The 14,512-nt window shown below is 36.8% G+C and overlaps 1 protein-coding gene across 6 annotated transcripts in view; it reads right to left on the bottom strand.

The window, feature by feature from the left end:
- PRR14L (proline rich 14 like) overlaps positions 1-14,512 on the bottom strand; it is an 82,039-nt gene that overhangs the window by 10,294 nt on the left and 57,233 nt on the right. For 5 of the 6 annotated variants that reach the window (XM_049865434.1, XM_049865430.1, XM_049865435.1 and 2 more), the window contains 3 exons: positions 12,535-12,606; positions 11,751-11,922; positions 11,096-11,202 (listed from right to left, as the gene is read on the bottom strand). In XM_049865434.1, coding sequence (XP_049721391.1) covers positions 11,096-11,202; positions 11,751-11,922; positions 12,535-12,606 — 351 coding nt within the window. The remainder of the gene's footprint in view (positions 1-11,095; positions 11,203-11,750; positions 11,923-12,534; positions 12,607-14,512) is intronic. The other variant, XM_049865433.1, reaches the window with a different exon arrangement.

The raw sequence follows: 14,512 nt of genomic DNA, 5'->3' as shown, positions 1-14,512 counted from the left end.
TACCCTAAAAAGAGTTTTTGTTTTTAGAAAAGAGCATTATTGACTACTAGATTTAATTATTATTTGATGTGCTTCAATCTACTGCAGTTACTATCCCTTTTGATGTTCCACATGTGGCCAGTGGGAGTCTCTTCAAGCTGGTTCCTGAATTCCTTTGATATGACCCTAATAGTATTTGAGAATTTCCTTGCTTATTGGTATGCCAACGTATTCTACACTTATCTTGTGTATTTCCTGCACTCAATCTATAATCACACTGTTCACATACCATTTTACAATGTATAATTAATTCAGCGGTTTTTAATACACACACAAGGCTGTGCACATATCACCACTACCTAGTTCCAGAACATTTTCATTACCTTCAAAACAAATCCTATACCCATTTACTCCCCATTTCTCCTTGTCTCCAACCCTGGAAACCACTACTTTACTTTCTGTCTCTATAAATTTGCTTATTCTGGACATCTCATATAAATGAATCATACAAATGGCCTTTTGTGCCTGGCTTTTACTTACCATGTAGCATATATCATGTTGTAGCATATATCGGTACTCCCACTCCTTTTTGTGGCTGAATAAACATATAGATACCATACAATAAACCATAGTTTGTATATCCATCAAGTCGACGGGACATTTGGGTTGTTTCTACATTTTGGCTACTATGAATAATGCTGCAAGAGCACTGATGGGGGCTTATGTTTCCAATTCTCTTTAACAGTGGAATTCCATTTAAGGGTGAAATTGCTGGGTTATATTGCAATTCTATGTTTAACTTTCTGAAGAACACTGAAAGCTGTTATCCACAGTGGCTCCGCCATTTTACATTCCCACCAGCAATGGATGAGGGTTCTCCATATCCTTACCTTTTCCAATTTCTGATAATAGACATCCTAATGGGTGTGAAGTGCTATCTTACTGTGGTTGCAATTTCCATTCCCTAATGACTGAGAACATCTTTTTATGTAGTTACTGGCCATTTGTACATCTTCTTTGGAGAAATGTCTATTCAAGTCCTTTGCCCAGTTTTCAATTGGGTTGTCTTTTTGTTGTTACGAGTTCTTTATATCTGCTAGATACTAGACACTTATCAGGTGTGTGATTGTCAAATATTTCTACCATTTTCGTTGGCTGTTTTCACTTTTGATGCACAAAAGTTTCTAATTTTAATGAAGTCCAAATTGTTCATCTTTCCTTTAGCTGTTGTGCTTTTGGTGTCACATCTAAGAAACCACTGCCTAATCCAGTCACACAGATTTACATTTGTATTTTCTTCTAAGAGTATTAGTTTTAGCACGTACATTTAGAACTTTGATCTATGAAGGTAATTTTTTAATATGGAGTGAAGTAGGGGTTCAATTTAATTCTTTTGCACGTAGATATAATTTAGTTTATATTATATCCAGTTGTCCCAGCACCATTTGTTGAAAATACTGTTCTTCCCCATTGAATGGTCTTGGCATCCTTGTAAAAAATCAACTGATCATAGATGCATGGACTTATTGGACTCTTACTTCTATTAGGAGTAAGAGTCCAATAAGTATTTTGATCTCTATGTCTATCCTTACAACAGTGGCTGCAACAATGGGCTCAAGCATAACGATTGTGAGGATGGTGCAGGACTGGGGAGTGTTTCGTTCTGTCATACATAGGGTTGCTGTCAGTTGGAACTGACTCAAAGGCAACTAACAACAACACGACAGTACCACACTGTCTTGATTATTGTTGCCTTGTACTAAGTTTTGAAATTGGGAAGTTTGAGTCGATCAAATTTGCTCTTTTTTCAAGATATTTGGTTATTCTGGGTCACTTGCATTTCCACACATCTGAAGACCAACTTGTCAAATGACACACAAAAAAAGGTGTGGGGGGAATGGATTTTAATAGGGATTGCACTGAATCTGTACATCACTTTGCAGGGTATTGCATTGTAACAATATTAATTCTTCCAATACTTGAACACAGGATGTCTTTTCATTAGTTTGATCTTTCATTTCTTTCAACAATGTTTTGCAGTATTCTGTATACAAGTCTTGTACTTCTTTGGTAAAATTTATTCCCATTTCATTAATTCTTAATTTCATTTTTAGATCAATGTTATTGTATAGAAGTGAAATGAATTGTTTTATATACTGATCTTGTTTCCTGCACTATTGATGAATTCGTTTGTTAGCTCTAAATAGTTTTTTTGGGGGGGGGATAAACTCTGTCCTATAGGGTTGCTATGAGTCGGAATCGACTCAAAGACAACGGCAATCAGGATTCTTTATAAAATCATGTCATCTGCAGATATAGTTTTACTTCTCTTTCTAATCTGGATTCTTTTAATTTCATTTTCTTGCCTAATTGCTCTGGCTAGAACCTCTAGTACAATGTTACACAGAAGCAGTGAGAACAGACACCCTTGTCTTATTGATTTTAGAGGAAAAGCTTTCAGTCTTTCATCGTTGAGTAGTGTTAGCTGTCGGTCTTTTGAAGATGCCCTTTTATCCACTTGAACTTCCCTTCTGTTCCTGGTTTGTTGAGTGTTTTTATCATGAAATTTTGTCAAATGTTTTTCTTTATTAACGTTATCGTGTGGAGTTTCTCCTTTATTCTGTTAATATGGGGTATTACATTCATTGGTTTTTGTACTCTGAACAACCTCACGTTCCTGGGATAAATCTCACTTGGTAATTTTGTATAATCTTCTCTATATGATGCTGGATTTGGTTTGCTATTTTATTGTGTATTTCTGTTTGTATATTCATTAGGCCTCCAGCTGCTTTTATATTATTATTTTGTCTCTGATATTCTGCAGTTTTTTCATACGATGCATTTAAGTTTGGAATTCTTTCTATTGATGCTGCTTGGGATTCTTATTTTTTGACCAGCATTTATTTTACCAAGGGAAACCCTGGTGGCATAGTGGTTAAGTGCTACGGCTGCTAACCAAAAGGTCGGCAGTTCGAATCTGCCAGGTGCTCCTTGGAAACTCTATGGGGCAGTTCTACTCTGTCCTATAGAGTCATTATGAGTCGGAATTGACTCGACAGCAGTGGGTTTGGTTTTTATTTTAATGACTACTACTTTTCCTTCTCATTTTCTTTCTCTTTCTGGAACTCTGATTAGATTATCTATTTAGATCTTTTTAATCTTCTCCATCTCTCTTACCCTTCTTTCCTGTCATATTTTCCATTTTTCTATTGCTGTGCTTTATTCTGCAAAATGTGTTCAGGTCTATCTTCCTGTACATAGATTCTATTTAACCTACTGTTAAACCCATCCTTTATGGTTTTATTTCAATTACTCAATTTTAATTCAATTCTAAGTTTTTTTTTTTTTTTTTTTTTCAGTTTTAGAAACTTTTTGGTTCCATTCCCAATCTACTTGGTCATTTTTAAGTCTCTAGCTTGTTTGTTCATATTTTCAATCTACTTTTCTTTCTTTATATAAAATATACCAATTAATATTATAATTCCAGTATCTGAATTATTTTCAGATTTGATTTGTTGTCTACTGTTTTTGTTGGCACTCATTCATGAAACCTTGCTTCCTTCCATGCTTTGTGATTTACTGAGTTGTTTCAACTTTCTTAAATGTTATTTGGGGCCAGAATTGAAGGTGGGTTCCTCAATATTTGTCTCTGTCAGGAGCCTGAGGGCACTACCAACTCAGGAACATTGTAAACAAAGTTCCCAACAGAAGGTTTTTCAGTCTACCTAGGCAGCTTTGATTTAGGCTACAAATCTATGAGGTAAGTTTGTGGTCATTAATTCTCAAGTGGGAATTTTTTTCCTGCACTCAGTGCCAGGATTTGTGGAAGTCAATTTCTCTTGCTGTCCTTTTGGGGACATAGGGAAGGCATGCAGTTTTATTTTTGGTTCAGGTTCACATTGAGGTTAAAAGCAGTTTTGGGGGGCAGGGTCAATTTAATGTGTGTCTCATCTTGTTAAGGGCATAGATGTCTCTTGTCCTTGCACCCTGGATGTCGATGAAAACCTAAGCTCAATGAAATCAAGATTTTGTACATGCCCTCAAAGCAAAAGTGGGCTTTGGTGCCCACTTACCTCTCTCCTCTCTGGATTGGTACTTACACTTAAGTTTTTGGGCTCTGATAATTCCTTATTTTCCCAACAATTTAAGGATTCACTTAAAGACTAATATTTTATCCATCGTTGTTATTTGTTTTCAAAAGAAAGGTCACTAGGGTAATGGGTCTACCATATTGTTAAACCTTAAGTTCCAATACCTCATCTCCACCCCAGTCATGAGGGTTATGGTGAAATAAGAATTGGGATGGAAGGTTATGGACATAAAAGTTCTAAAGTCTAGGTCTGTCACTAACTGCTTTATGACACATCTTTGGGGCTGGATAATCAATTTCCAAGATTTGTTATGGCCATGCCATTCTATGATGAAACTGGAGCAGAAATTTAAATTCATCACTTAATGTTTATACACTTTATAGGACAAGTCTTTTTTTTTTTTTTTTTTCTAGTGTGCATATTAAATCAGGAGGCAGGCCGGTTCTGAGTTTTCACTGAAAATTGTCTGCACGAAGCACGATCTTAATGCTGAGATATAGGGACATATACAAAATAATATGGAGCAATAATTTTTTTTAATTGTGGTGAAAATATACACACCAATACATTACACAATTCAACAATTTCTCCATGTATAATTCAGTGACACTGATTACATTCTTCATAGTGTGCAACCATCACTGCTATCCTTTTCCAAATTATTCCACCATGATTACATAAACTCAGTGCCCCCTAAGCAAAAACTCCCCCTTTTCCCCTCCCTCCCAACCCCGATAACCAAAAATGATCTTTAATTTCGATATATTTGCTAATTTATGTAAGTGAGATCATACAGTATTTGTCCTTTTGTGACTTATTCTGCTCATTATGTTTTCAAAGTTCATTCATGTTTTGCCATGCATTAGGCCATACTTCATTTCTCTTTATGGCTGAGTGATATTCTAGTGTATGTATTTTGTATATCCATTCATCTTTTGATGGACATTTTGGTTGTTTCTGCCTTTTGGCTACTGTGAAAACTTCTGTAATGAACACTAGTGTACAGTTTCTGCTTGTGTTCACGATTTCCTGTCTTCTGGGTATATACCTAGAACTGGGATTGCTGCGTCATATGGTAGCCCTGTGTTCAACTTTCTGAGGAACTACCTGTTTTCCATAGTGGCTGCACCACTTTACATCCCCACAAGCAATGGATAAGGGTTCTGGTTTCTCCACAATCTTGCCAGTATCTGCCCTCCATTTTTTTTTTTTTTACCATAGCCACCCCAGTGTGGGTGAAATCTCTCATGTCGTCTCAATTTACATTTTCCTAAAGGCTAATGGCACTGAGCATCTTTTCATGTGCTTGCTGCCCATTTGAATATCCTCTTTTTATGAAATATCTGTTCAAGTCCTGTGCCCGTTTATGATCAGGTTGTGTTTTTGTTGTTTAGTTGTAGATGTAGCAATATTTTTTTTTAATGGCGTCTGTATTCTGGCTTAGAATATGTCCAGTGGATGACCAAACTGCCTGGGTGACAATGGCTGTTACACTCTGACATAGAGAACAAATTCATAAATAAGGCCCAAGACAAAATATCTGGAGTGTGTTAAAATTCAGTTTTTGAAAAATTATGTCTCTCATTTACAAAGGAATGTTTATGCAGAACCTGACTCCAGAAATAGTCTGTATAAAATACAGAGGTCTTAAAATTTTATTTCCCTACCTCCTGTATCCATCCTATGCAAATGGCAGCATTCTATTGACATTATTCAGCTCTAGCTTAAACAATATCTCACAGCACCATTCACACTGGTATATAAGCACTGTATATTTATTTAAAACTGCATGGCTGCATTATACTCTTTTGAGTGGATATACCATAATTATGTAACCAGCCCTGTATTGAGAAATGTTTTTAATCTTTTCTCATTAAACCCAAAACCCATTGTCATGGAGTTGATTCCAACTCATGTCACTTCCTATATATGGATGTATATCTGTATGATAAATACTATTAGAATTACTGAATCAAAAAGTCTGTGCATTTATAATCTTGATAGCTATAGTCCATCATATAGGTTACACAAATTTACAATCCCACATGTGATGTATTAATACTTGGTTATCAAATGTTGTCTCTCTGCCAATTTGACTGGTGCAAACTAGTAGTAACTTAGACTATAGGTAGTTTGAGTTACAGCAACCCGCACTTAGGACTATCTGGGTTTTTTGGTACATCTTATCGTTAATAATATGTACTAATACGATGTTGCAGTATGTAATTTGATGTTATCGTTCTCAGACATTTACTTGCAGATGTTCAATGTTACGATTTACTGTTCAAAAACTGCCATATAGCAGGGACTAATGAACACCAAAAAAAAAAAAAAAAAAGATATTTGACTTAGGTCAGAACCAACTTAGGATGCCATTGTCTGTACGGAACCCTGTTGTACATCAGGGACTGCCTGTAATTTTAATTTGTAATTATCTCACTATGGGTGATGATCTTTTTTTTCATATGTTTAAAGGCCATTTGTATCTTCTTATCTGTGGACTATCTATTCATATTGTTTGCTCATTCTGGTGTCAGGATTTTCATTTGTAGAAGCCGCGTATGTTTCTAAGTGTGTACACATACATGGATGTGTATATACAGATACATATCAAGAAATTAACCCTTTGGCATACAAGTTTGTGCTTTGATTTTTCTGTAATATATTTTTCCATCTTTATTTTATGGCTTCTGGAGTTTGTGTTAGCCATTTGAGCTAGAAAAAGGCATTTCCCATGGTTTCTTCAAATTCTCTTATGGTTTGATTTGTTTACATTTAAATCTGAGTCCTTTGGAATTTCTTCTAGTGATGCGTATGAGGTATAGATTCAACTTTATTCTTCTTAAAATGGCTACCCAGCTGTCTCAACACCATTTAACTAAATAATGCATCATTTTATCACTGATCTGAGATACCACCTTTGTTATATACTAAATTTCACTCTATATTTGTGTCTATTTCTAGACTTTCTATTCTGTTTTACGGATTTGTATATTTATGCTCTGGCATACTGTTTTAATTACTTAGGCTTCATATTTTAATATTTCTTATTACTAAAAAAAAAAAAAAAATTTTTTTTTTTATTACTAGTACTCTCTTATTTCACTTCTTTTCTGAATTTTCCTGACTCTTCTTGCTTATTTTTCCATGTGAACTTTGTGATTGTGTTAAATATGTGCCTTTTCATTTATTCAAATCTCTTTTTGAAAGAACAGCTCTTGTTCAAGTGAACAATATGTTCAAACTTTTACTGTTTACTGGAATGTGCCAGTTTTAGTTTATTGCCTCTCTGCTCAAATTTTACCCTTTAGTACCTGCTTAGTGATACTGGACTGGATTCTTTAAGCATTTCACCTTTTCCCTGAATATGAGTTGTATCGGAAGTGAGCTCTGGAGGTGACGTGTAGGAGGAAGTGTGCTTCTTTTCTTGCTTCTGCAAGGTCCACTGACGTGTGTATGTGGGGTCATCTGGAGGTGCTCTGCCCTGGTGTGCAGCCAGAGCACACAGTCAGTCCCTCAGCAACCTCGCAACCTATGCCCTGTGACTACCTTGCTGCAGGTCTCCTGATACAGACACTGCACATTAGGACTTAAGCACACAGTGGCACCCCAACTCCCTGAAGATTGTTTCCCATGGCCCTCCTGAAGCAAACACCACATGCTTCACGCACCCATTGCTACCTAGGTAGTATCCCACCTCCCTCTGTGCACATACCCACCAACCTCAGCTCATCTGTGCCAAAAAGGCTATTGTTTCCTGCATGCCCAGTTTTGAACCAGCTCTGGCCTCAGCAACCCAGTTATCTATGGGCTGTAACCACAAATTCTAGAACCAAGTCTAAATCCCAACCTTGGGAAGGGATCAAGTTTATCCTTCCTTGAGTATTCTCCCGCAGTCCTAGGTACTCTTCAGAATTCTCTTTACATCTTTATCTCTTCTATCATAGTTTAATACTTCTTTACATTACCTTTCTTTGTTTAAAATACTATATGGTTTCTGTCTCCTGATTGTACCCAGACTAATATACATAGTGTAAGGTAAAAACCCTAAGAGCTAAATAAGGTTGCCACTAAATACCCTAGACCAGTGGTCTTCATACCAGTATACCAGAAGACTTTCCAAAGAATAAAAGAAGACAGAGTTTTAAGAAAATCAATCTCTTGATTAATTTCCAAAAAGTGCTATCTGAGAAGTAGCCTCAACTCTCATGTAGGTTTCTCCATTCCCACAAATTCTATTGCAACAGCCCCTATCCATCCTGAATTCTATTTTGGTATATGAATCAAACGACTGATCTTCCTAAGCCCTCTGTGGTGATTGATGAAATCTCTGTAAACCTGCCTGCAGCTTGTGCCCCGCCTTATGCATATTTCTGTTAACAGAGATTCATGACTTTAGAAATGAGAGTATTTTGGCTGGTGTTAGGATTTTCTGATTCCAAATGTCTTGTGGAATGGGAGTGTCACAGTGAATTTGCCTCATTTGTTCCCAAATTATCATTAGATAATGCCTACTAAGGGAGAGATCCTGCAAAAAACAGCTCCAAACACTAAAAAAGCTTGTTCATGTATTTAATTGAACATAGTATTTTTTTCCAACCTGTTCTCAATTCTCAGTAACAAAATCATTACTAAGAAAGAAAAGCTCCACTTAATAGTTGATTCTTTTTTTTTTTTTTTCAATGTAACTGAAGTATCTACTAGGACTATCAAATACTTCAAGATGAAGTGTTTAAATCCACAGATAAAATTTTTAGGTAATTTCCTTCAGTTAAGGTATGAACTTTAGCTTGTATAATTAAACATTTAATTCGATTACAGTAGTCTCATCTTATAAAATGCTATAATTTCCACCGCCTGTTAACAACAACGTTTTATGGTGAGCTGCCACGCCAGTTGATTCGTAGTGATACATTTTTCTCCTACATTAAATATAGCAGCAACCATGAAATTTACATAAGATTTATTTCTGGTTTTTCTACATGATTCTTAATTGGTCCTAGAAGCCCAGTAACAGAGTTTGATTCATGTACACATATATACTTACTGAAGCAAGATATCATGTTATATATCAAACTCCTCACTTCATAATTTCTCATTTTAGCTATACATTACATTGCTTTATTATAAATTAAGTAATGAGAAATAGATTATATTGATTCAATAATTTATTTAAAAAGATAAATTAATTATATTACTTATATATGTTTTTAATTTTGACCTTATGGAATTCAGAACTCTACCTTATAAGGTGTGTTCCATAATTTATGTCTAAGTACCCTGCATAACTTTCTTCAAAATGCAAACTAACACATTTACTTGAATTGGACAGTAAAGTCAGACCTTTTCTGTCAGAGAGAAAGAATGATTTGGCTGACTGGCTTGAATAAAGATTGCCTTTGCCGATAAGTTATGTGGCAAGTATTTTCCATAAATTTAAAGCAATAAATCTGCGATTTTAAGGTTTTTTTTTTAAAAAAAAACAAACATATTCAAAATGATAAAAGCATTTTATTAAAAAATATTATAGGCAAAAAATTCAATGAAATTCTTACTTTTTCCAACCTCCTTTCAGAACATCAAATTAAATAAGGTAGCCTCTAAGTGAACGAGTAACAGATACATTTGTAGGCATTTGACATTTACTGGTACAAGCTTTTTGGTGCACTTCCCAGACATTGACACAGTGACTGCTACCAAGGCCTGGGCAACGTAACCTTTGCGAGTCAAGCCCTTTCCGATGCATTGCTTTGAAAAAAAAATTAAGTGATAAATCCATAAATATAATTTGATGATAAGCTATTCCGTGATTTTTTTTGGCATGTAACTTTTGAAAAAAGTGAAAGTACTGAATGACATTACTATATTAAAACTCTTTCCATTTCCAACTACTTATTTATATGACCCACGTTTTAAAAAAATTACACCTCCACACAAAGGCAAGATGGCATATAGCTGAACTTGAATCCTAGCTCATTCTAAGTACTCTTCAACCTTGGCTGGTGAACTGTTGTTGAAATGTCTTTTGAAAGACACATAGGATAGATGATTAAAATAATTACAAGGCAAAAATACATTATATTAGGGTAAAATCACGTGGGAGAAGCGGACAGCAATTGCCATCCTCATCATCACCATAATTAAGCAGTTATTGCATTCATGCTCTCTGTGAAGCACTATATAAAAGATCTAGTACACATTTTTTCTCAACTGGACTGTACAGCAATCCTGTTTTGGGGACTTCTCTTATTCACATTTTACAGCTAAGTTCTTAAAGCTCAGAAAAGTTAAATAACTACCCAGGGTTACTTAAGGGATCATTTGTAGGCTTCATCTGCCAACGAGAAATGAAGGTGTGAGATGAAAGTCTGTTTTTATAGTGTGTTCATGTGCTATACATAAATTGCAAAACTGGAATTGTACCACATATAATTTGGTGATCTGTTTTTTCTTTCTATCTCACTTTACAAAGTTAGCAATTCTCTATGTCATAAAAAAGAAATTTCTGAAACCTGAATTCTTAATGGCAATAAAATAGATCATAATGTGGATCTGGCATTTTCTAAAAAGCTAAACTTCTCTTCCTCATGCCATTTAGATCCTTTCCCAGCTCTGTATGCAAAGTGCTGGGAGCCGGGACACAGGAGCGAGGTAAAGCTTGTGCTAGACAGAAAACACGTGTGCCATGGGCAGACACTACAACCTAACACAGGTTTCTTAACCCCTGGCCCTCAGTATCCTCACCTACACGTGGGGTAACAACAGTACTTACCTTACAATGTTGTTGACAATGACTGAGATTACATATGCAACGGGCAAGCAAAATACCTGCATAGTCACCTCAATAAAAATTAAGAAAGCATTAAAACATCCTTGTACATTATATCTCTGGCCACATTACCAATTACTTCTTTGCAATAAATTCCTAGATGTATAGTAAATGGATCCAAGTATACGGTCATTATATTGGGCCAAACTATTTTCCGTGAAAGTTAAATTTAGTTCGGATTAGAGAAGGAGCTCACCTTTTGGGTCGAGGGAGGCCCATGGGGGTAAGGTTAGGGTCTGGCTTAGGAATAGTTTTCCGGATGCGAATCTGTGAGACTTTCTTTGGCCTCTTCTCTGGCTCAGCCTATTTTTAAGGGTTAAGAAGAAGGATTTCCAAGTTAAAAGACATTTTAAATATGTAAAGTCTCCTTCACACTCAAAGAAACCACCTCCTCAGTTTATAGATGATTCTATTAAGTAGACTGTGATAAAGCTTCCCATCCTCCTGCCAACTGTGCATTCAGCAACTACTCCCCTTTATATGACTAAAACAAAACTGTACACTCAGTTGATATTGAGGTTATCAATATGAAAGTCTAACTGTTGGAGACAGCGGATGTTGCAAAACTGAAGAGCATTCACTCATCTGAATGCACAAAGCGGCTCTTTGGTCCAATTCTCTATACACCGTTAAATGCTCTCTTCAAGCAAAAAGGATCTGAAGCACAACATAGATGAAAAAAATCTAGGGTATTCTTCAGTGGCCAATCAGAAACACTTCTTGCTTGGTCATCTCCAGTACTCAGCTGCAGCTAATGGTGGTCTGGTAAAGACACTCAAGAGCTAGTCTCTGCCTATCACTGACACCGCCAGTGCCACAGTCACATTTCCCCACCAGCATTTTACAGGTACCTCTTTCTGTTCTGGATGGCTGCTCTGTGGTCGGGGGCACACTGCTGTCACGCCATCCAACTCATCAAATCCAGGAACCTGGAACTCAGAGGCTGAAAGCAGGAGCTTGCTGACAGCTGTTTCTGTTACCAAGCAAGACTTTGGTACCAAGGTAGGGAATGGAGGCTCAAGCCTAGCATTATGGAGAGAAAGACACAGAAGAAAAATATGAGAGGTGTCCACTTTCTATGTCCAGCATATTCAACTTCTTTAAACACCCAACTAGGGCTAAAAGGTTTTCCTCTTTTTTAGGAATGGCATCTCCTGTCAACCCGTTTTCTATTCACTTCCAGAGCTAGTCTGGGTACATATGCAAAAAACTGCAAGAATGAGGTCAACATCTCACTGGTATAGAGCAGTTTTATAAGAAGAAATGTAAAAAGGAACAGGTTTTTTTGGGGGAAAAAGACATTTTGTGAACCAAACAAATGAATACTGCTCAGAGGAGATCAATTCCATTCAGGGAATGAAGTTGGCTAAATGACCAAGATGCGAGGGGACTTCTGGAGCAATGAGCTGGCTGGAGATTTTGACTGTTTTTTATAAGTGGTATTGTTCACATATCCCTAGTTGCTAGCTGTAATGAACACGTCCGAATCTCAGAGATGTTCATCTAAGAGACGTGGCCCAGGTTTCAGAGGACAAAAAGTCAGGGTTGTGCCATCCCTGCCCACACTGTGTGCTTTGTCTCTCATACACAAACATTTGCCGAACGCTCGTGTGCCAGGTGCCATAGGAGGCTTACCTCATCTCACTGCCTCTGGTGCTATATGCAGCTTCCATGCCTGGAAGAGGCACATATGGTAACATGTTGTGGCTGAGGTGAAGCAAAAGTACAAAAGCAACAGGTAAGCGCAGTGGAACAACAGAAAAGGTTCTGATGCCATTTCAAGTACTTAGCACACGATTATTTCATTAGAACCAGAGGAAGATAAGAAATTTCAGTTACCCAGGAAGATGAAAACCTCTCAGCCATGAGAATCATGTGCCCATTAATGAACAGAGACAGGCTGACAGTAAGATTATTTTCTAATTTAAATGGAAAAAAGGTAGAGAGAAAAATAACAAGGGGACAGTAAGAGAAAAGAGAACAGGAATGATTTTGAGTCTTATCCTTCTAATCAAGTTGGTGAACATTTATGTTAAAGATTTTTAAAAACAGAATTTAAATATAAAATATACTACTCAGCTCTGTATTTATTATAATAAAACTCACTAGTTTCTACAGTCTTAAAAAATTCTTAAAGATTCTTTGAAGAAAGGTGCACGTAAAACAAGGCTACGTAGAAGCTAACTGTTAACAGGGTTGGTTCTTTCATAATTAAGCTATTATTTTTTATAAATGAATTCTGGAGAGCTTTTTGTGCCTCTCAAAGTAAAGCCTGTATCAATTTCTACTGAACCTAGAACACAGTACAGGTTTACCTAACAGAGCCATACAATCCATTTCCTCTAAGAAGTAAGAGAGGTTTGTTTAATGGCTAGGAAAAGAACAGATCATTCAGATTTTGAGGATAATGCTACACAACAATGCAGAATTCCCTGAGGAGTACTGATAAAGCAGAGAGAGGCAGGGTGCAATTCTGGGAAGGGAAATGAGGAATCAGGAGATCTGGGTTCTAGTTCTAGTTCTAGCTCAGCTGAAACACTAGCCATCTGAGTGATACAGGTTAGAAAAAACCTGCAGGTGCCTTAGCCTCGTCACTTCTATAAAAATCAAGTCTCACTTCTGGGGGTAATTTTACCAGTTTACCATGCTGGACAATATTCCCAAGTGTGCTTAGGAAAACAGCAGACTTCCTAAACTCTAAGCCCACACCCATGGTGTTAGAGCACTTTTAGAGCCAATGAGAGGGACAAGCCCCTATAACCAGCAGTCCTCCACTTTCCATTTAAATTCAAATAAAATAAAAGGTCCGGCTAGGGAGTAAGAAGAGGGAGAAAATATTCCACACTAGGAAACAGAAAAGTCAGGGGGGAAAGAGCTCTAAAAGAAGAAAAAGGGCCAAAGGGATACACCTTTATGGGGTGAAATGACTAACTACCCTCTGACTGACCTAAGGAGTAAACATATTTTAAGGAAGGTAACACAATTTAAAGCAGTTTGTCACAGACACAGCGCATAGAACAGATATGACATTTCAGGGGCATACTAACAAACTAAGCAATGAAGGCAGTACCGTCATTGAAAACAATGATTTGTTCTAAGGCATATTCATGGTTAGACTATATGAAGTGGACATTTTTCTACTAACTATAGGACAAGTACTTATAGCAGTGATTCATCTTTCAATTTCGGTCAGCAGTGTTCGAGCTCTGAGCTGTTTTTGAACCCAAGATACTCAGGAACCATACAATATGCACCGGCAGCTTTATAATGACACAGTATTATTCTGCATAAGAGACCGCTCAGATACGCCAAGAGCAAGGCTTCACCCAGGCTATTTGGAATTTTAAGGTTTTTGGAGGTTGGTGAATTTTTATATAACAGCAATACCAAACCAAACCCATCGCCACTGAGCTGATTCTGACACATAGTGTCCCTACAGGACACGGTAGAACTGCCCCATAAGGTTTCCAAGGAGCAGGTGGTAGATTTGAATTGCTGACCTTTTTGGTCGGCAGCCAAGCTCTTAACCAGTGCACCACCAGGGCTCACAATAGCAACAGAAAGTGCAAATTTAAAAAAATTTTCAAGTTTCTGTTTATCCAGAGGATTAACA

The sequence above is a fragment of the Elephas maximus genome, chromosome 22 (assembly GCF_024166365.1).
Source record: "Elephas maximus indicus isolate mEleMax1 chromosome 22, mEleMax1 primary haplotype, whole genome shotgun sequence".
NCBI classification, from domain to species: Eukaryota; Metazoa; Chordata; class Mammalia; order Proboscidea; family Elephantidae; genus Elephas; species Elephas maximus.
This window is presented reverse-complemented; position numbering and strand designations above follow the sequence as displayed.